This window comes from Salvia splendens, chromosome 21 (genome assembly GCF_004379255.2).
Source record: "Salvia splendens isolate huo1 chromosome 21, SspV2, whole genome shotgun sequence".
NCBI classification, from domain to species: domain Eukaryota; kingdom Viridiplantae; phylum Streptophyta; class Magnoliopsida; order Lamiales; family Lamiaceae; genus Salvia; species Salvia splendens.
The window spans coordinates 4,012,723-4,034,944 of NC_056052.1; the positions used below are offsets into that span (position 1 = coordinate 4,012,723).

Below are 22,222 nucleotides of genomic sequence, written 5' to 3' on the forward strand. Positions count from 1 at the left end.
TATGTTTTGTGCTGATAAATTTTTAAGTTTTCATTTTTATTAAGATAGTTCTTAATTGAATTACTCTCGGACGAGTAATGGTGTAAATAATTGCTATATTATGATATGGCTTAAATTTAGATTTTTTTAACATAGGCTTTTCACGCATTTATTGAATTTGAAGGTAAACGATAATGTTGTAAGGGCATCCACAACCTCGGCTCGGATTCAGGCCCCAAGTCCCTTCCACCTCATTATTTCCCTAAATTTCAGTCCTAGGCCACAATTCCTCTAATCCTGCAGACCATATCCAGGCCTCATCCTGACCATAACTATTAAATTGCATTATTTACAACTCCAACTTATTTTACTCGTAAAATAGAATACATTGAACAATTAAAGCACAAAAAATTCATTGTTCAGTCGAAAAAAATTTACAAGCCCTAGAAAATGAAAATTACAAATCCTAGAAAAAAAATAACTAAGTCCTAGAAATAAAAAATGGAGAAATGGAGATGTAAATATTGAAATAATTTAGAGGATAGAAATGGAGAAATTGGTGGAAGAATCTTGAAAAAATGAGATATAAATAGCAAAAATTTTGAAAAAAAAGTTGGGGCTTGCAGTCTGGCCCGAAGGCCTTCCAACGCCAGGCCGGGACTCGTTGGGTCACAGCCCATGCTCCTCCAACGCTACGCCGGGCTGGACCTGGGCGCGGCCCCGGGACACCCAGGCCGTGATTTTGCTCCCTCCAACGCGACGGGCTGCGGGCCGTGACCCAGGTGCGGTCCGGCCCGCAGCGTTAGGCATGCTCTAAATACGATCAAAACTATGCATTTATATATTTATATAGACTGTATTCAGTTTCGTATATGCAATAGTAATGAATTTAAGTTTTACATTTATTTAGTTGACAATTTCCTAGCTATCCCGAAATTCACATTAAATTGTAGTAATAATTAAATATCTACCTATATGCCAAACTTTTTGTTAGTATACTTTCAGTACAGTACTACTTATACCATGAACCATGTTAATCTTAAAGAGCACATACAATAATAGATGATCTAGGTCGAAAAACTGGAACTGATTCATGTATTCGACATATGAATACGACATTTTGGTTTCTTTTAATTACTATATATAAAGTACTTTCTATAAAATAAAAAATCAGAACTAATATATTTATTTTAAATTTTTGAGTAACTGTAAACAAATGTATTAGAAATGGGCCACTCACCCCTTAAAAGGCCTCATAAGGGGGAGGGTTATCCACACTTATATAGATTAGATGGGAACTTCACCAAGTCGATGTGGGACAGAATTTAGAGAATTTAACACGCCCCCTCACGTGTGGGCCGGAAAGGACATCGGTCTTCCATCACGTGTAGGCATGCACAATCCGGCCCGGCCCGCCGGTTAACCGCCGGTTCGGGCCCGCCGGTTCATGAACCGGAACCGGGCCCGGAACCGGCGGGTTGAACCGGCTGAAGGGTCGGAGGGTCATAAGGGCCGGTTCAGCTTCGGGCATAACTTGAACCGTGAACCGGCGGTTCGGCGGTTCGAACCGCCGGTTCAAAGGGTCGAACGGCTAGGGTTCGTAGGGGTTCGTAGGGGTTCAAAGTAGGGATAGGTATGAACCGGCGGTTCACCGGTTTTGGAGGAAAACCGCCGGTTTGAACCGGCGGTTTCCGACCGGTTTCCGCCGGTTCCGGAAGCTTTTCAGGCGTAGGGGGCTAGGTGAGGTCAGAAACCGGCGGTTTGTGTCAGAAAACCGTGGACCAACCCGCCGGTTTCGTGGAAAAACCGCCGGTTTTGAGGTTGAACCGCCGGTTCAGGCGGTAAACCGGCGGTTCGGCCGAAAATTTGAAAGTTTGAAATTTGATTTTTTTTTTTATTTATTCCAATTTTACTCCTATAAATACCTCACTTCTCCTTCATATTTCCTTACCCCATTCTTGTGTTAATAAGGATTTCATTCTCAATCTTCATTTCTCTATTCTCTCATCATTCTCTCTAATTGCGCAAGTTTAATTATACACTTTCTACTCACTACTATATTTGTTGTGCTCATAATTTACCACTTCTTTTATACTTCATACATATTTTATTCCAAGTCCATATTACTTTTCATTTATCAATATATTCAATATGTCTTCTTCTCGTGGTGGATCGGGACGTGGTGATCGGGGCATGGGAATAGCCCAAGATCAAAGCACTACGCGTCCCTCAAAATCTCGACGACCTAGTCGTCGAGATGTTATGGACGAGGTTTCCCGATTGGCAGCCGAACGCATGCAAGTAAGTAATAAAAATTTGTTTTCCAATTCACATGCACAAAATTTCATTAATTTTTTTTTGCGTTCATACTTTTAACTTCTACGTACATAATATTTGTAGATGGAAGAAGATCATAGGACCGCCATGCTACTTGCTGAAATGCAACAAGGCGGGGGTAGGGGAGATGAGGAGTTCGACGTTACTATATCGTCGGACTCGGACAACAACGAGGATAGATCGCATTCTCGTATTCCTTCTAGCACCGGCGGAAATGAGGAGATGCCTCCCCCTGCACCCACTAACACGGCAAAACCTTTGAAATCGGACATTTTTATCAAACACTACAAGAAGGTGGCGGTGGTGATTCCAAGTCCTCACGATCCGAACTCTCAAGAAGAGACTTCGGACTTTCATGTTTATTGCAACTATTGCGATAAAGTGTACAAATGGTCCGCCGGTGGTGGATATGGCACCCTCCGTCGCCATTTAGTGGCAAAGCATCCGGTAGAATGCGGCACTGCCTCTACCCAAAGCCAACTAAACTTCCAACCCGCCGGCGCCGGCTCGGGTTCGTCAGGTGCGCCTCTATTTAAATATGATAAAAAGAATTTTGATGATACAATGACTAGATGGGCGGCTATGAAGCATATGCCCTTTAATGTTTTTGATGACAAAAGTTTTGAGGTTACTATGCAAAGTGGGTTGAATGTAGCAATCAAAAGAATAGGTCGAATGACCGTGCAACGATCTACCGTTCGGCAGTGCTTGGAGAAAAAGGTAGAATTATCACGTTATTTAGTTAACATGGGCACAGGGTGAACATTTGCTCAGATGTTTGGACGGATTGTTTTAACCGTCATTCATACATGGGTATTACGGTTCACTTTGTGGACAACAGTTGGACTTTGAACAAGCGTTTAATTGGTTTTAGAGAATTTGAAAGTCCACACACTGCACCAGAAATTGCTTCTTTGATTATACAAGTGTTGAATGAGTTTCAGCTATGCAACAAGATATTTTCTATTGGTTTTGATAATGCAACTGCCAACACCGCAAGTATTGCCGATTTGATTGCGGCTTGTACACCGGTAATTGGAGGTAAGTATTTTCATCAAAGATGCATTTGCCATATTTTAAATTTATGTGTACAGGATGCGCTTGAATTATGGCAAAAGCATGTCTCTCCTATTAGAAATGCAGTTAGATTAATCCATCAAAAGCCAGCTATTGGCAAAGCATGGAAGAAATATTGCCATCAAAAGAATGTCAGGTACACGAATTTTACTATGGATGTGTCTCATAGATGGAATTCGACATATGATTGTCTGAATTCTACCTTGACACATAAAGATGCTTTATGTGATTTTTATAGAACTAACCCCTACCGTGATTTATATCTTTCGCATAGTTGTTGGGATAACAGTTTGGCTTTATTTAAATTGTTCAAATATTTCAAAAATGCTACTGTTGAATTGTCGGGTGTTTATTATTGCACTGCTGTTCGTGTTTTGGAGCATTGCATGTACATATCCCTTGGTTTTAAAACTTCAATGAAAAATGCTTCCTCTTCTCCCGAGTTAATGTGCGTTTTGTATTATATGATTGAAAAATGGCTCAAGTATTTCAGTGAGATTCCTAACGTGTTTTTGATTGCAAAGGTATTGGATCCAAAATGGAAATTAGCAGGTACCTCTAGAATTTTAGATTTTTATTATAACAATTTGAGTTCAATTGATCTTGGTCCCCTTCAAGCAATCCAATCCGATACCAGTGACGAATTTGGAGTCGACCTCTCAGAAACCTTTCAAATAAACCTCCCGGACCGGTCAGTTGTGCAACAAAACCTCGAGTATAACTTGCGCTCTCTCTACACCGAATATGAAACCAAGTATAACACCACTCACCAAGTCAGAAGACCCCCTCCTCCACAACATAACTATGGCTTTGCATTTCAAGCCGATTATGATGACCCCGACGCGCAATCCCAACTAGCCGACCTATACAACTACAGCACCGGCGGAAGGTCCTCAGGTATGGTCAGTGAATTAGATTTATATTTTGAATCACTCTTTTCCTTTGGTGATGAAGGTCCTACTCCTCCCGCCCAAATCGACGTCCTCGATTGGTGGGGAACCCACGAGAAAGATTTTCCCATCCTTGCTTCAATGGCCAAGGAGATTTTTTCTGTTCCGGCTTCCACCGTCGCCGTCGAGTCCGCTTTTAGTGTTGGCTCGCGCGTTTTGGATGAATCAAGAAGTAAGCTCTCGGCGAAAAATATGGAAGCCGTGATGTTACTTGATGATTGGGCCAAAGCTGACGTCCGAGAACAAGAAAATGATTGGAATGATCGTCAAGAGGGATCACAAGATGAATTCACCGGGGATGAAGATTAGGCCAACCGTCAACCGCCGCCGGCCAAGCCAAATAGGTATGTAAGGTAAGAGAACTACGTGGACTTTGATTCCCTAATGCAAATGAGCAATTGGGATACGTAGGCACCTCAACTTAAATTTTTAATTTAAGTTGAGCTCAAGTCCTTTTTCTTTTATTTCTTTTTTTTTCCCATTAATTCCTACTTTAAAAATATGCAAATACAATTGCATAATTGTATTTGTATATACTCTAGTCGATGAAGTATATTTCTCTATACGGCTTAATGAGGGAAACTTTTGACAATTCTACTATAATTGTTGATTGTTAGACGAAACTCAACATTTAAAGTTGAATTGCTAAAGGTGTCCTTAATTTAGTTATGTAGAAAGATCTTCTTCGCCGGTTAAGAGTATATATATAATACACTTATACGTTTAAGAACTTCAACGTCGTTTCTTGTCATTTGTAATTAGTTCTTCACTAGTAGTCTCATTTGTATTTAAATTTTGTTTAAGACTTCAAGACCGCCATATGTTTTCAATTTGTAATTGTTGTAACTTGTAACGTGTAATTTGTAAATATGCAATTTCAATAAAATTGCAACTTTAGCCGTATTTTTTTCAATTTTATTTACTCACATTGCATACAAAAGCAAACTTGAAAAGTGTAATGTAATTTGATTAAAATTGAAAAGTTGAAAAATGCAAAAAAATAAAAATAAAAAAATCGTCAACCCGCCGGTTCGGGCCCGGAACCGGCGGTTCGAGCCGAAAACCGCCGGTTTTGAACCAGCGCGTAACCCGCCGGTTTTTTGAACCTGAACCGGAACCGCCGGGAGCTAGGCGGGCCGGTTCAGGTTCGCGAATTTTCCGACCCTTGACCCGCCGGTTCGGGCCCGGAACCGGCGGGTTCCGACCCTTGTGCAAGCCTAATCACGTGGGTAGGCAATGCAAGAGAAACCATCATCGATGTGGGCCGGAAAGGACATCGGTCTTCCACTCGTGAGGTAGATAAGAGATAAAGAGAAAACCATCATCGACTTGGGCCCGCTCTGATAACATATTAGAAATGGGCCACTCACCCCTTAAAAGGCCTCATAAGGGGGATGGTTATCCACACTTATATAGATTAGATGGAAACTTCACCAAGTCGATGTGGGACAGAATTTAGATAAGGGGGAGGGTTATCCACACTTATATAGATTAGATGGGAACTTCACCAAGTCGATGTGGGACAGAATTTAGAGAATTTAACAAAATGTTTGTAAAGAATGGTATTTGCATTTTTTTCAGCACCTCATAAAAAGATTTCTGGATAAAGACTAAATTTTATTTGAGGTGCTTAATTTTACACTATTTTTAGACTTTTATTTTTTACATTTTTATTTATTTATTTCCTTAGAAGGCTGTGTTAGTAATTTTTGCCTTCATTTTAAAAATTATAAGTACTCCCTCTATTTCTTAAAATAGAAACTCTTTCCTTTTTGGTATGCTTTTTAAAATTAGAAAATTTTCAATTACGAAATGGACCATACAATCCACTAACACTAATTTCACATACTTTTTCTCTTCTTTTCTCTTATTTAATCCATTTTTTCTCATTCATTTTCTTATTTTACGAATTTTACATTGAAATCCATGTCGTTTAAAAAGTTTCTATTTTTAAGAAACGAATGAAGTAATCTATATCACATAATTTGTTAATTTGGTTGATTAACTAAAAAAGTTAGGCTAAATGAAGTTGAATTACACTAAGTTTTAAACTCAATTCACTTAATAAAAGTGACTAGTCTTAATTATTAATCTGATCGAACTTTAATTTAGATAAAAGTAGTTAACTTTAATAAGGAAATAGTGTATCATTTTTAAAAGGTTAGGGATATCGTAGTTATAAATTTTTGTAAATGATGACTCCATAAATGTTTCCCGACTCTGGGTTCTGAAACATTGATTAGAAGATTGTTAATCTTTCAATCTATGAAAAATAATTTTATTTTACTATTTTGTGTCTCCATAAAAATTATCTCATTTCAAAGATAAATTTATTTTTTCTGGTACTTCATCTCTCCTTTCTCCTTTTCTATTACTTTTTCTCATTCTATTTGATATTTTATCAACATTTTTCTCTAGAGAATCTTACTTTAACTAATTTCCCATTAAAACTCATGTCCCCTCCCAACATTTTTCTTCTTCTTGTTTTCTGTTGCTAATTATTTGAAAATTTCAAAAAAAAAAAAAATCTTTAGCTTTTACCAAACTAATGCTAGAATATGAGTGTAAGAGAGCATCCACATCCGTGCTCTTGCCAACGAGCACGAATGTGGGCCCGGACCCACTTTTACTCCCTGCTCTTAGGCAAAAGCACAACACCCACATCCGTCCTCTTCCTCAAGGACAAGCTCAAGGGTCCCACCATTCTATTATTCAATTTAAATAAAAAATTTCCACAATATTAAAATTCATTAAAAATAACCGAAATAATATTACAAATTACAAAAAAAATTAAAAATTACATAATTAAAATCCTAAAAATTAAAAATTACATAATTAAAATCCTAAAATTTAAAAAGTGCATAATTAAAATCCTAAAAATTAAAAATTACATAATTAAATTCATAAAATTTAAAAAACCCACTACTCGTTGCCGAATTTTGCCCACATGTGTTTGATTAGGTCTTCTTGTAGCTCAACGTGGGTTCGGGTATCGCGCACTGTGTGCCTTGTTTCGATCCTCTCACCCACCGTCGTATGCACACCTCGGCATGGGAGAGACCTCGCGGTTGAGTTTTCGGCTTCATCCTCGTCGTAAAAGCTAGCCGCCCTTGGTCCTTCGTCGGCTATAATCATGTTGTGCAAGATAATACACGTGTACATGATGTCGGCGATATTTTTCACGTACCACAGCCGCGACGGGGCCTTCACAATATTGAATCGGGCTTGAAGGACCCCAAAAGCTCTTTCGATGTCTTTCCGAGCAGACTCTTGACGCTGTGCAAAAAGAACCCGTCTCGGGTCTTGCGGGTTGCTGAGCGTCTTCGCGAAAGTCGACCACCTTGGGTAGATACCATCGGCGAGATAGTAACCCATGTGGTATGCATTTCCGTTGACGGTGAAGTCGATCGCCGGTGCTACACCATTCAACACATCATTGAAGAGTGGTGAAGAATAGAGCACGTTCAAGTCGTTGTTGGATCCGACAACACCGAAATATGCATGCCAAATCCATAGGCGGTAGTCGGCGACTGCTTCAAGGATAAGTGTTGGGCAGCCGCCTTTGTGGCCGCTTAAGTGTTGCCCCCTCCAAGCAGTCGGGCAATTCTTCCACCTCCAATGCATGCAGTCAATGCTGCCAAGCATACCGGGAAAACCATGGAATGTTTCGTGAAGACGAAGCAACCGTTGGCAATCATCGGTGGTGGGTGCCTTAAGGAATTCATCACCGAAAGCTGAACGAACGCCCTCGTAAAAATTTTGAAGGCAAAGGATTCCAGTGGACTCACCGACATGCAAATACTCGTCGAATAGGTCAGCCGTTTGCCCAGTAGCAAGTTGTCGGATGGCACACATACACTTCTGCAACGCTGAGAGACTTTGCCGACCGGTTGCGTCTGTACTTATTTGAAAGTATTCAACACGGGCGAACAATGTGTTGACTATACGCATAAACAAGCATTTTGACATGCGAAAACTGCGCCGAAAGTAATCTTCCGGAAACCGCGGCTGGTCGAAAAAATAGTCGGCAACGAGCCTTTCGTTGGCTTCCTCCCGGTCACGATGGATATAGCGGCGAGTTGATCTAGTTGGTCAGGGAGGAGGGGCGGGGATATTCGCTGCGACATAGGCTTCATAGGCGGCACAATATTGTTCATAGTATTCTTGTTCTTCGCGCTCCGCTTTCGCAATGAGATGAGTGAAATCCATTTGAGGGTTTGAGTGAGAGATGAAGATGTAGATAAGTTGTATGAAAAAATATGAATGAGAGATGAATGAGAGATAATTTGATGTGAAAAATGGACGATGAATGTGTGTATTTATAGATGATTTTGGGGATAAAAAAATAAAAAAATAAAAAAATCCAGAAAACGGTAAAAAAATGGCCATATTTTTGGGATTCTGAAAATATATATATTTTTAATTTTTGGTATTATTTTCGATTTTTTTAAAAAAATTGAATTTCCAACGGAAATGTCTTTGGCCAATCAAAACGCGCCACGTCAGCTGGTCGTTGGCATGGACGTGCTCGATGCATCGAGTAGCGCCACACCAGCGGCAAGAGCGCAGCGGCGGACAGCAGTACCGTGCCACTGGCACGGACGGACGGACAGCGTGCTGCTCACCGCTGCAGATGCTCTAAAGAGTTAATGAAAAGCGGGGTCCATTTACAAAAAATAGTAAAAAAACAAAGTGGACAACTTTTTTATGGACGGACTAAAATGACAAAACTGAACAACATTTTACGGATGGAGGGAGTAGTAAGTATTACTAGTATAATGGATTAAGTTACTGTATATATAAATAGTGTTGTTTTAGTTTTTGAAAGTAGTGCCATGTAGGTGCCCAAGATTTACTGTTCTGACGACGGTTAACCACGAAATCATAACCGGTGGTTATGGTTCTAAACCCAAAACCGTGAGAATTTACTCGAATCGAAATCGTCAATTTAAGAATCATGGTTCGGTTCAGATTCAAAAAATTTCGAACCGAAACCGTGCCAGAACCATAAAAACGGTTGAAAAACCGTGAAACCGAGCCAGAACCGCTGAAAACCGGCGGTTCGAAACCGTAAAAAACTGTCGAAAAGCCGCCGATTCAGAACCGAAACCGGCGGTTTTGGAACCGGAACTGTAACCGCGAAACACTCTATTTTTTCATTCACTCTAGTTTTTTTCATTAAATCTCTTAAAAATCAATGCTCAGTCAAAAACATGAATTACATAGAGTTAATAGATTGTGTGGTTCATTACCAAAATAGTAAAAATATCAAATGAGACATTTATTGGTGGATGAACGAAAATAGTAAAATGGGACGATTATTAGTGAATGAAGAGAGTAATAAAATTTGAATGATGGAAGTTAATAAAATATGGAGTCTAATTACCAAAAGTATAATGGATAAATAAAATAATTATCCTTGGAAAAATTTTAAAAAAAAAGAGAGTATGAGACAATTACTCAAAGACATAAAAGTATATACAATGCAGCCTTTACTAAAATTATTTTATGCGTCTGCTACTACCCGTGTCATCCACAAATGAGACTATTTTTTATGTACGGAGTTGTAAGTAATTAATATATTCTACACCAATATTCCAAGTAAAAGCCATTCAATTAATGGCAAAACAAACCCACATAAATTCTACCCCTTGACCTCTTCTATATCTATTCTTATCTTTTGGCAAACTTAGTCTATAAATAGGAGCAATTAGCAGTTACATGTATCACACACAAAAGAAAACAGTCTTACATCTTTTCAAGCACTCCTTCATGGCCTCTAAGATCTTTCATCCCATCTCCCTCATCTTCCTCATTTTCATACTACTTGCTCCAATTGGCCATGCCAAGAGGAGCATCCCAAGTGACAAAAACTCATCACCTTTTGATTTCATCAAGTCATTAAAAGGTTGTCACAAGGGAAACAACACAAATGAAATCCACGAGCTCAAAGCCTACCTCGAGAAATTCGGTTATCTCACTATTCAAACAAAACCCATGCCACTGATGATGATTTCGATGATACCCTGGAATCAGCTATCAAAACCTACCAGAAAAACTTCCACATCAAACCCTCAGGTATCATAGATGATGAAACGATATCGAAAATGACAGCCCCACGATGCGGGGTGCCCGATATTGTTGACGGAACCAACTACATGCAACCCCGTGACAATAAACACGAGTCGAGCTCGAGCAACATCCACATAGTATCTCACTACAGTTTCTTTCCTAGATGGCCATCTTCTAAAACCCATCTCACTTATAGATTTGTGTCCAACTATCCCACAAATGCAATTCCCCCTGTGGTAAGTGCCTTCAAAAGTGGGATGCTGCAACCCACTTTTCCTTTTCACAAGTCCAAACCAATCAATTCTCTGATTTGGTTATAGGGTTCTTTAGAGGTGATCACCAAGATCAATACCCTTTTGATGGCCGTGGCGGAACTCTAGCTCATGCATTTGCACCAACAGATGGAAGGTTCCATTATGACGCGGACGAGTAGTGGTCCGTTGGGCCAGCTCCGGGCTATTTTGACCTTGAAACCGTTGCAATTCATGAAATCGGACACCTTTTAGGGCTTGGGCACAGTGCAGTTAATGGAGCAATCATGATTCCGTCGATCGGAGCTGGACAGACTAAGAACTTGCATCCAGATGATATTGAAGGAATAAGAGTTCTGTACAATAAATAAATGTTATGTTTAATCCGTCATAGTAAGTATTAATGTTGTGTGTGAAAATAATTTCCCTATGTTGGAATTTGTAATAGTGTCTAAGGTTACTCGTGCGCTGATACAGACTTGGCCTTCTCCAAGCCCGTAGAGGCCGAGCAGCCCATGTGTACGTCCTAATAGAGTCGAGCATGATATAAGCTCCTTTCCGGGTTTTCTTTGTCGGTTCTTTCCCGGATCGCAAATAAGTCAGAACCGCATAGGGTTGCTAGAAGAGTCTATATATACTGCCGCTTGTATTATTTTCATAATCAAGCATTAATGAAATTTAATTCGAGTTCCATGGCTCGTATTGTGCAGATAATCATGTGATAACTGTTCATGGCTAACCCCTCCAACTAAAATAAGCTTATAACTTAGTTCTGCTTTATATCTTGATATTATTTTATCTAACAAACTGAACACCAATACACCACCTATGTGTTTGGTCATGTCAGTTGCTTTAATTTGTGAAAGAACCTAATCATATGTTAACAATGTACCAAATTGTGACGGTTCATTTTGGGAACCATACCATTGAATATGCGAAAGGGTGGTTTATGTGATCTTGTTGATCTCAGGTATGCAAGTAGGAGTGAGGACCATCGTTTTCGTTTGATTATAATTTTCGTGGTCAGACTTGGATTTTGATAATAAAATTATATTCTCAAAAACTAGGGTTTAAGAAAATGAATGGTGGAAAATTGGTGATTAGTATTCTAGATTATATAGGCAAATAATTTTTACAGATAAGAGAGGTTGACGTTGTTCCAAATTGTAATAAATACTATTTGATAATAATTCATCAATTTTCTTTTCTTCATCTCCATTTTGTCCTTGAGACTTTTGAAATATGATACACTGAATCATATGTATTTGACACGTCATTTTTAGTAACAAAAATTTTTCTAATCGTGATGATATATTGCCCTTATTGGAGAAGCCCATATCTGCCAAACTTGTAACCGGGCCCAATATCCAGTGGCCTGTTGTATTTGTGTGTTAGGCCCAAGTGTTGAGTCCAGTGCACTACAAAAAAAGCGCTAGATAGTGACGGAAATTAGTGATGGCGGCTGCTAGCTCAACAACTAGTGACAGAAAAATGACTTAAAAAAGCTAGTCACTAAATAATGACATAATATTCCGTCACTAAAGCGAAGTAGTCGCCTATATTTTCCGTCATTGGGTAGATTAATAGCTGTGGTGACGGAAAAATCCGTCAGTAATATTTTTTATTGACAAGTGAAGAAATTTCACTGATTACTGACGGATAATTCCGTCACTAAAGAGCGAGTTTTTTTTGCAGTGGTGAAGAAACTATAGATGCAATCACCTTTAAACGTGATTGCATCTATAGTTTCGGGATATTGTAAACCCCACGTTCTATAATTATATGTTTTTTTTAAAAAAAATTAGTATGATATGAACGTGTCAGCCCATAATATGGCGGAAGTAGTATATGTTACACCAGGGACGGAACCAGAAGTTCGAAGAAGCCGGTGCTGAATTAAAGTAAAACATTTTGTATTTAATTTTACATATAAATTTTTTGTAAATTTTGTGAGACACCAGATGATAATTGTAATTAAAAAAATTCAATAAATCTCCATTATTATGTACTATATATTACTAAAACTCCTAATCTAATCTAAATTCATAGCTATCTAATTCCAAATTAACAAACCAAAGTATAGAGTAATTCACAAATCACTATCATAATTTCTTAAAATGCAATTCTAAATCGAATGTATAAAGCAAAGTATCAAGCCTTGATACACTATCCCTAAATAATTGGTCATCTAATAATTGAAAAATAAACACATATAAATCTCAAAATTTTAATTATATTTAAAATAAATTTGGATGATAAATAAAAGCAATTTTGACAAATGCATTTTTTTTTTCATTTGCTTCGTTACTTTTATTTAAATACTAAAAATATTATAAAGTCACCAATCAAATGTATATAATCGATTAATTGTAAATTGTAATCATAATATAAAAAATATTTGAAGTAGTTTTGTAAAAACCGGCTATGGGCCGACAAAAACTTGATAACATAGTAATTGGATTTTTAAAATAGATAAAAATACAAGGTGTGGAATGGAGTAGTCTGTACTGTAGATACTAGGTACCTCTCCTAGACTAGCTAAACTTTTTGTAAATTCAACACGTTTCCATTCTCCTTTTTTCTTTTCTTTCTCTTCTTCCTCGCCATTACGCATAGTGACACAGACTTACATGATTTCTCACATTTGGGGTCGGTCATGAGGGTACTGGTCCGGCGCTGGCAGCGGTGGCTTGGCCTGCGCTAGGTCCGTCCCTGTGTTACACATATCAACTTCGTACTCTTAATTTATGTTTAATTTAGACGTACTTATTATATATATTTCGATTATGTATACCATAACTTTAAGTAAATAAATCTTAATTAAAATTTAAATCGACTAATAAGCATTATTTATATTTAAAAACTTTGATATGCATAACACAAAACTCAAAAGTTACAAACCACAAAGGTCAAGTTTTATTAGTATAATCCTTAAGGTGACTATAGAAAAAGCTAAAAGATGTATGGTGAGTTGCTCAATAAATAATGAACGCACTGCAGCCAAAAATTGGTATGGACATTTTTTTAATGCAATTAAAAATATTAATTTATGTTTTTAAATATGCCACTAACACTTTAAAAAGCGTCCTTATTGTTGGCGTCCCAACTAAAAGTAGATGACGCAAATAAAAGCATCCTAAAAAAATAAAAGATTAAGTTAATTTGTCTTTAATTTCGGAACCTTTTCTTTTGCGTACTAAATTATTGTTATTTTTAAAAATTTTCTATCGCAGGTAATTGCGTCTCGATTTTTGCGCTCTTAAAAGATAAGATTTTTATAATAACGTTGCTATATTATGATATGGCATACATTTAGATTTTTTAACATAGGCATTTCATGCATTCATTAAGTTTGGCTGTAACGGATAATGTTGTAAATAAGATCTATACTATGCACTTATACATTTATATAGACTGTACTCAGTTTCGTATATTAAATTGAAGTAATAATTAAATTTTTACCTAAATGTCAAACTTTTTATTACTATCTTTTACTATTTGTACGATGAACAATGTTATTCTTGGTGAGAACATGCATTATAAGATGATCTAGCCATCTAGGTCGAAAAACTGGAACTGATTCATGTATTTGACTTATGAATACGACATTTTTGGTTTCTTTAATTATATGGAGTACTTTTTATTAAAAAAAATCAGAACTAATATATTTATTTAAATTATTAAGCAAACTATACATTTTTCTTTCTAAAGAATGGTGTTTGCATTTTTTGGTCCCATAAAAATAAATATCATCAAAATTTCTGGACAAAGACTTAATTTTATTCGAGGTATTATTTAGGACTTTTTTTTACCCTTTTCTTCATTTTTCTTTAAAGGCTATTTTAATCAATTTTTTCCTTCATTTTTTATACGTACTTAATAATTTCAAATGACTCTCCCTCCTCTTTCTCTAATTATTTAAAATAAAATTATATTCTGTATTAATTTGTTGAATTGGTTGATAAATTAAAAAAAGTTAGGCTAAATCAATTAGGAGTTGAGTTACAGCAAGTTTAAAAACCTCAATTCACTCAATAAAAGTGAGTAGTCTTAATTATTTATCTAATCGAACTCTAATTAGATGAAATTATTTTATTTTAATAAATTATAATAAGCTTAGTATTTGTCACGACCGCATTTTCTAAGGATAGAAAACACGGTGAATCGCGACCAGGGGAGGGTTAAAGAAGCGGGAAAGAAAGTGGAAAACAACAAAACCCGACCATAGTTCGAAATAAATGAGAATAGATCAAATTAAATCAAAGTACCATTTCGACAATCAACAACTCGAAACGAATATTATCCCAACAATACTTGAAATCAAAAGATACAACATTCAACGATATCAGAAGATAAATGAAACAACGTTCAGAGGAAGCATTCGAGAGTGGAATAATGCTATGTATGAAGACACAACATATTCTGAACATTTGATAGACATTCATTCATTTTTATGCTCAACACCCACCACGCTCGTCACCGCTCAACCTGCACAACGTCTATTTTGGGTAGACCAATGAAGAAATGAAAAGAAGAAAAGTCACTACTCAACGTCTCAACATACAGAGAAGTAAGAAATAAAAATAGTTAAGGAAGAAATGGAAATACTACTCCATAAAATAAAAGTCCAATATTATAAACTACAAATTAAAAGTAATCTTTTTGGCTTATTTTATAAAATTGGTGCAGCCTGGATATAATAATAATCTAAAATAGCCTTCCAAGCTTTGGAGGATTTTTGAAGGTAAATTGTTTTTAAAGAAAAAGTAAAAAAGAACTTTAAAGGTGATTGCATCTATAGTTTCGGGATATTGTAAACCCCATGTTCTATAATTATATATTTTTAAAAAAAAATTAGTATGATATGAACGTGTCAGCCCTTAATATGGCGGAAGTAGTATATGCTACACATATCAACTTCGTACTATTAATTTATGTTTAATTGAGACGTACTTATTATATATATTTCGATTATGTATACCGTAACTTTAAGTAAATAAATCTTAATTAAAATTTAAATCGACTAATAAGCATTATTTATATTTAAAAACTTTGATATGCATAACACAAAACTCAAAAGTTACAAACCACAAAGGTTAAGTTTTATTAGTATAATCCTTAAGGTGACTATAGAAAAAGCTAAAAGATGTATGGTGAGTTGCTCAATAAATAATGAACGCACTGCAGCCAAAAATTGGTAAGGACATTTTTTAATGCAATTAAAAATATTAATTTATGTTTTTAAATATGCCACTAACACTTTAAAAAGCGTCCTTATTGTTGGCGTCCCAACTAAAAGTAGATGACGCAAATAGAAGCGTCCTAAAAAAAGATTAAGTTAATTTGTCTTTAATTTCAGAACGTTTTCTTTTGCGTTCTAAATTATTGTTATTTTTTAAAATTTTCTATCGCAAGTAATTGCGTCTCGATTTTTGCGTTCTTAAATATAAGTTTTTTATAATAACGTTGCTATATTATGATATGGCATACATTTAGATTTTTTAACATAGGTATTTCATGCATTCATTAAGTTTGGCGGTGCGTATATACAATAATAATGAATTTATATTGTACATTTAATTAGTTGACAATTTCCTATCCAGAAATTCACATTAAATTGAAGTAATAATTAAATTTCTACCTAAATGTCAAACTTTTTATTACTATCTTTTATTATTTGTACGATGAACAATGTTATTCTTGGTGAGAACATGCATTGTAAGATGATCTAGCCATCTAGGTCGAAAAACTGGAACTGATTCATGTATTTGACTTATGAATACGACATTTTTTGTTTCTTTAATTATATGGAGTACTTTTTATTAAAAAAAATCAGAACTAATATATTTATTTAAATTATTAAGCAAACTATACATTTTTCTTTCTAAAGAATGGTGTTTGCATTATTTGGTCCCATAAAAATAAATATCATCAAAATTTCTGGACAAAGACTTAATTTTATTTGAGGTATTATTTTGGACTTTTTTTTACCCTTGTCTTCATTTTTTTTCTTTAAAGGCTATTTTAATCAATTTTTTCCTTCATTTTTTATACGTACTTAATAATTTCAAATGACTCTCTTTCCTCTTTCTCTAATTATTTAAAATAAAATTATATTCTGTATTAATTTGTTGAATTGGTTGATAAATTAAAAAAAGTTAGGCTAAATCAATTAGGAGTTGAGTTACAGCAAGTTTAAAAACCTCAATTCACTCAATAAAAGTGAGTAGTCTTAATTATTTATCTAATCGAACTCTAATTAGATGAAATTATTTTATTTTAATAAATTATAATAAGCTTAGTATTTGTCACGACCGCATTTTCTAAGGATAGAAAACACGGTGAATCGCGACCAGGTGAGGGTTAAAGAAGCGGGAAAGAAAGTGGAAAACAACAAAACCCGACCATAGTTCGAAATAAATGGGAATAGATCAAATTAAATCAAAGTACCATTTCGACAATCAACAACTCGAAACGAATATTATCCCAACAATACTTGAAATCAAAAGATACAACATTCAATGATATCAGAAGATAAATGAAACAACGTTCAACAGAAGCATTCGAGAGTGGAATAATGCTATGTATGAAGATACAACATATTCTGAACATTTGATAGACATTCATTCATTTTTATGCTCAACACCCACCGCGCTCGTCACCGCTCAACCTGCACATGTTTAAAACATATGCAGGGCTGAGTACTTGATGCACTCAGTGGACTTATGCCGAAAACATTTTATGAAAAGTATTTATCATGCCACCATTGAGTGATCTCGGGGTTTTAACTTTAGAAATTCCCGAGACACTAAAATCATTTCCATCGTAAAACTCGACTGCGGTCATTTTCTCATAGATGTCTACCATATATGTACCGTTGATGACAAGGAATGTGGCCACATTCCAAGTCACTAGACCGGCCAACTCGAAAGAGATAGCGCATGATCTCCCATAGGTGTACACTAGCCTGAGTAGGGACTCACTTCCTAGTCAGAGCCGAATTCGATTTTCTATAGATGACAAAAGCCACATCAGATAGGTTCCATAGAATAAAACAAAATACGACATAACAGATATTCATATCATTTTCACATAAAATATACTTAGGGCATTGCCCTTATTTAAAAAGAAAGCTCACCTCAAACGCTTATTTCCTCGAACCACTTTCTTTATTCATTTTCTATGTTTTTTTGCTTTTTATTTATATTATTTTACTATTTTATTTTTTTTTGATATAACACACACAAATAAATGTTTTGTCCAGTGTAGTTTGAATATATAAATCGTTAAACTATTGGACTGTTGTGAATCGGATAAATTGACCGGTGTCAAATGTGAATCGGCCAGCGATTGAAGCGATTTCTTATTCTTTCGATATTTTAATTTCTTTAAAATTAATTATAAATATTGATTTTTACAATGACCCATAATGAAGCTGGGTCCATTGCTAAAAGCTATACCTAAAAAGTCACTCAAGAGACATTCTATAATTTTTTGTCTTATTTTTCAATATGGATGCATGTCTTTATTTTATTGCCATATTCTATATTCTTTTTTTAATGTGGGATACAATTATTTTTATTAATATATATGTAATATGTTACATTAACTTTGTATTCATTTATGTACAATAGATATATACTTATATAGTAGTACATTTTTAATTAATTTGATCGTGGCCAAAAGTTAATAAATTTTAATTAAATTTTAAATAAAGTTTTAACTAACTACGCAATATTTGGATTTATCGTCTTAAAGAGTAAACTAAATTATCATTGCTGGAGCTAGTTGATTACACATGTATATACATGTTTTTTTCTCCCATTACATATATTTAATTTGAATACGCATCTATATAAGTAAATAGGGTCCTATGAAAATAGGGTATTTGTATTATTGTATAAACAAATATCTACTTGGATAAGAATTCACCTATGCATTAAGGTTTAGTTATTCTATGACCCAATACATATAATACATAGAGTCAACTACATAAACCATCCCTGACGTTTTCATTTGTTTCACTCCAGACCCCTGACAAAAAATAATATTGACATACGTCTCTGGCGTTTAACATAATCACATATCGTATATTTGTAGCCATTTTTCGGACTAAAATACCCTTATGCCTTGCAGGGCATTTCAGTCATTTTTACTCTGCACATGGCTTCATATTTGCAGACATTAGCTCTGCACATGGCTGCATTTTTATCAAATCATAGTATAATTGTTTGAGTTGATTTATTTGTTTTCACAGATACCATAAAAAATACCATAAAAAATTTGTTAAGACTTTGAATTTGATACACAATTAATCAATAGATATTATAAATAAATATAATAAACCAGCACAAAAAAATGTATTATACTCCTAACAGTTAATCCATTAGATTCACTACTAAGTATTTAATTCCCCACCCCCGACGCAAATTTATTCTTTAATTCATAGATATACATTTTGATTTTACATGCATAAAGATAAAGATGCGTACTGTATAATTCATAGGATTTCCTTTGTTATATTTTCCTCCGTATATTAAAATGTTTTTGCTAATCCTTTTAGTTAGTTATTTTATTAATTAAATTTATAGATTTTATTATTAAAAATATAAAAGTTGTTCCATGAAAAATATTACTACTACTACAAGAAAAAAAAGTGTGTTTCGTTAATATTTTTATTCTTTTTTATGGAATATTTTATTTTATTTAGTAAAAACACCTTAAATTCGGTGGTTTGGCTAGTCATTTCAATTATAACTCATTTTTTATAGTTGAATATAAAGTGTTTTTACTACATAAAAAATAATAATAAAAGAAGTAATTTTTTATTAAACAACGCACACATTTTTTCTTTTATTATTTTCTATAGAATATATGTTATATTTTTAATAATAAAATTCATAAATTTATATTGTTAAAGTAATTAACTCATTACTAAAAGGACTGGCAAAGAAACAATTAGAAATCCTAATAAAGAATAAAAGGATTTAAAGCATCTTTAAAGTATACTATATAAATAACATGTAAATGGATTAATGAATAAAGCTGTGTGGACAGTGGGGTTAAATGAACAGTATATCACATGTTTCTGCGTTTAATGAACAAAACTCTGCAGTGAACAGTAAATAGCAGGTACATGCAGTGCAGCAGCCTACCACAGCAAATTTCCATTGGATATGACCATAATGCCCTTTTTAGGGCTGAAGGGTCTTTTAGTCCGAAAAAACCTGATATGTAATTATGTTAAACGCCAGAGACGTGTGGCGATATTATTTTTTGTCAGGGGTCTGGAGTAAAACAAATGGAAACGTCAGGGATGGTTTATGTAGTTCACTCTAATACATATTTATGCATGTATTTAGATTTCTTCTGTATTTTTATTATTGTACTATATGCACTTGATAAGAATTGACCTATTACATTAGGATTTAGTTATTCAGATTATGAACCATGTACATGTTTACTCATATATCTATATTTCTTCTATATATATTAATTACAGTGATTATATTTATGTAAACACAATTCTTGTTTGGGGCATATTTAACATTGTTTATGTTGTTTTCTATAATTTGATTTGAATACATTAAAAAAATATTATTCACATTTTAATTTTACAAAATTCATAAAAATCAAAACTCATATAAAGTGCTCAGTTTTCTATTATATAATCATAAATGATTAATTAGGAATAAGTTGTTACATATCTCACAATTCTTGTCAGTTTGTTCTTATATTTTACTCCCTCCGTCCCTGAAAGTTTGTCCCATTTTTCTATTTTCGTCCATCTCACAAAATTTGTCTTATTTCACTTTTTACCATATTTGGTAATGGACTTTATATTCCACTAACTCAATAATACTAACATTTTATTATGAAACTAATTTATGAAAGTATGACCAACATTCCAGTAACCTTTTCAACTCACTTTTCATTACATTTCTTAAAACTCGTGCATGATCAGACGGCGGGAGTATTATTATCACTCTCATATACTATCCCTAATATTCCAAGTTAAAATCATTCAATTAATGAAACCCACAAATAAATTTTACTCCTCGACTTCTTTTCTATCTATGCTTATCTTCTGCCAAACTCAGTCTATAAATAGGAGCAATTAGCAGTTACATTTATCACACAAAAGAAAATAGTCTTACGAACATATCTTTTCAAGCACTCGTTCATGGCTTCTAAGATCTTTCATCCCATCTCCTTCATCATCCTCATTTTCATACTACTTGCTCCAATTTGCCATGCCAATCGGAGCATCCCAAGTGCCAAAAACTCATCACCTTTTGATTTCATCAAGTCATTAAAAGATTGTCACAAGGGAAACAACACAAAGGAAATCCACGAGCTCAAATCCTACCTCGAGAAATTCGGTTACCTCAACTATTCAAACAAAACCCATGCCACTGATGATGATTTCGATGATACCATGGAATCAGCTATCAAAACCTACCAGAAAAACTTCCACATCAAACCCTCAGGTATCATAGATGATGAAACGATATCGAAAATGACAGCCCCACGATGCGGGGTGCCTGATATTGTTGACGGCACCAACTACATGCAACCCCGTGACAATAGACACGAGTCGAGCTCGAGCAACATCCACATAGTATCTCACTACAGTTTCTTTCAAGGAAACCCTAAATGGACTAAAACCCATCTCACTTATAGATTTGTGCCCAACTATCCCACAAATGCAATTCCCCCTGTGGTAAGTGCCTTCCAAAAGTGGGATGCTGCAACCCACTTTTCCTTTTCACAAGTCCCAACCAATCAATTCTCTGATTTGGTTATAGGGTTCTTTAGAGGTAATCACCAAGATGGAGCCCCTTTTGATGGCCGTGGCGGAACTCTAGCTCATGCATTTGCACCAACAGATGGAAGGTTCCATTATGACGCGGACGAGTTGTGGTCCGTTGGGCCAGCTCCGGGCTATTTTGACCTTGAAACCGTTGCAATTCATGAAATCGGACACCTTTTAGGGCTTGGGCACAGTTCAGTTAATGGAGCAATCATGTTTCCGTCGATCGGAGCCGGACAGACTAAGAACTTGCATCCAGATGATATTGAAGGAATAAGAGTTCTGTACAATAAATAAAATGTTATGTTTAATCCGTCATAGTAAGTATTAATGTTGTGTGTGAAAATAATTTCCCTATGTTGGAATTTGTAATAGTGTCTAAGGTTACTCGTGCGCTGACACAGACTTGGCCTTCTCCAAGCCCGTAGAGGCCGAGCAGCCCATGTGTACGTCCTAATAGAGTCGAGCAAGATATAAGCTCCTTTTCGGGTTTTCTTTGTCGGTTCTTTCCCGGATCGCAAATAAGTAAGAACCGCATAGGGTTGCTAGAAGAGTCTATATATACTACCGCTTGTATTATTTTCATAATCAAGCATTAATGAAATTTAGTGGAGTATCTTTTAATTCGAGTTCCATGGCTTGTATTGTGCAGATAATCTTGTGATAATTATTCATGGCTAACCCCTTCAACTAAAATAATCTTATAACTTAGTTCTGGATTATATCTTGATATTATTTTATAT

General features: G+C 35.1%; 1 protein-coding gene and 1 pseudogene across 1 annotated transcript; both read left to right on the plus strand.

Annotated features, from left to right (window-relative positions):
• The first annotated feature begins 10,086 nt into the window (after window positions 1-10,086).
• Window positions 10,087-11,343, plus strand: LOC121783909 (annotated as a pseudogene).
• Window positions 11,344-20,792: 9,449 nt separating this feature from the next.
• On the plus strand, window positions 20,793-22,103 carry LOC121785577 (metalloendoproteinase 3-MMP-like). Its single transcript, XM_042184040.1, has one exon. The coding sequence runs from the start codon at window positions 20,850-20,852 to the stop codon at window positions 21,774-21,776; it is 927 nt and encodes a 308-aa protein (XP_042039974.1). The 5' UTR covers window positions 20,793-20,849; the 3' UTR covers window positions 21,777-22,103.
• The last annotated feature ends 119 nt before the right edge of the window (window positions 22,104-22,222 follow it).

Excerpts from the sequence above, each read along its gene's own strand:
- LOC121785577 (XM_042184040.1), top strand. The coding sequence starts at position 20,850 with ATGGCTTCTAAGATCTTTCATCCCATCTCCTTCATCATCCTCATTTTC.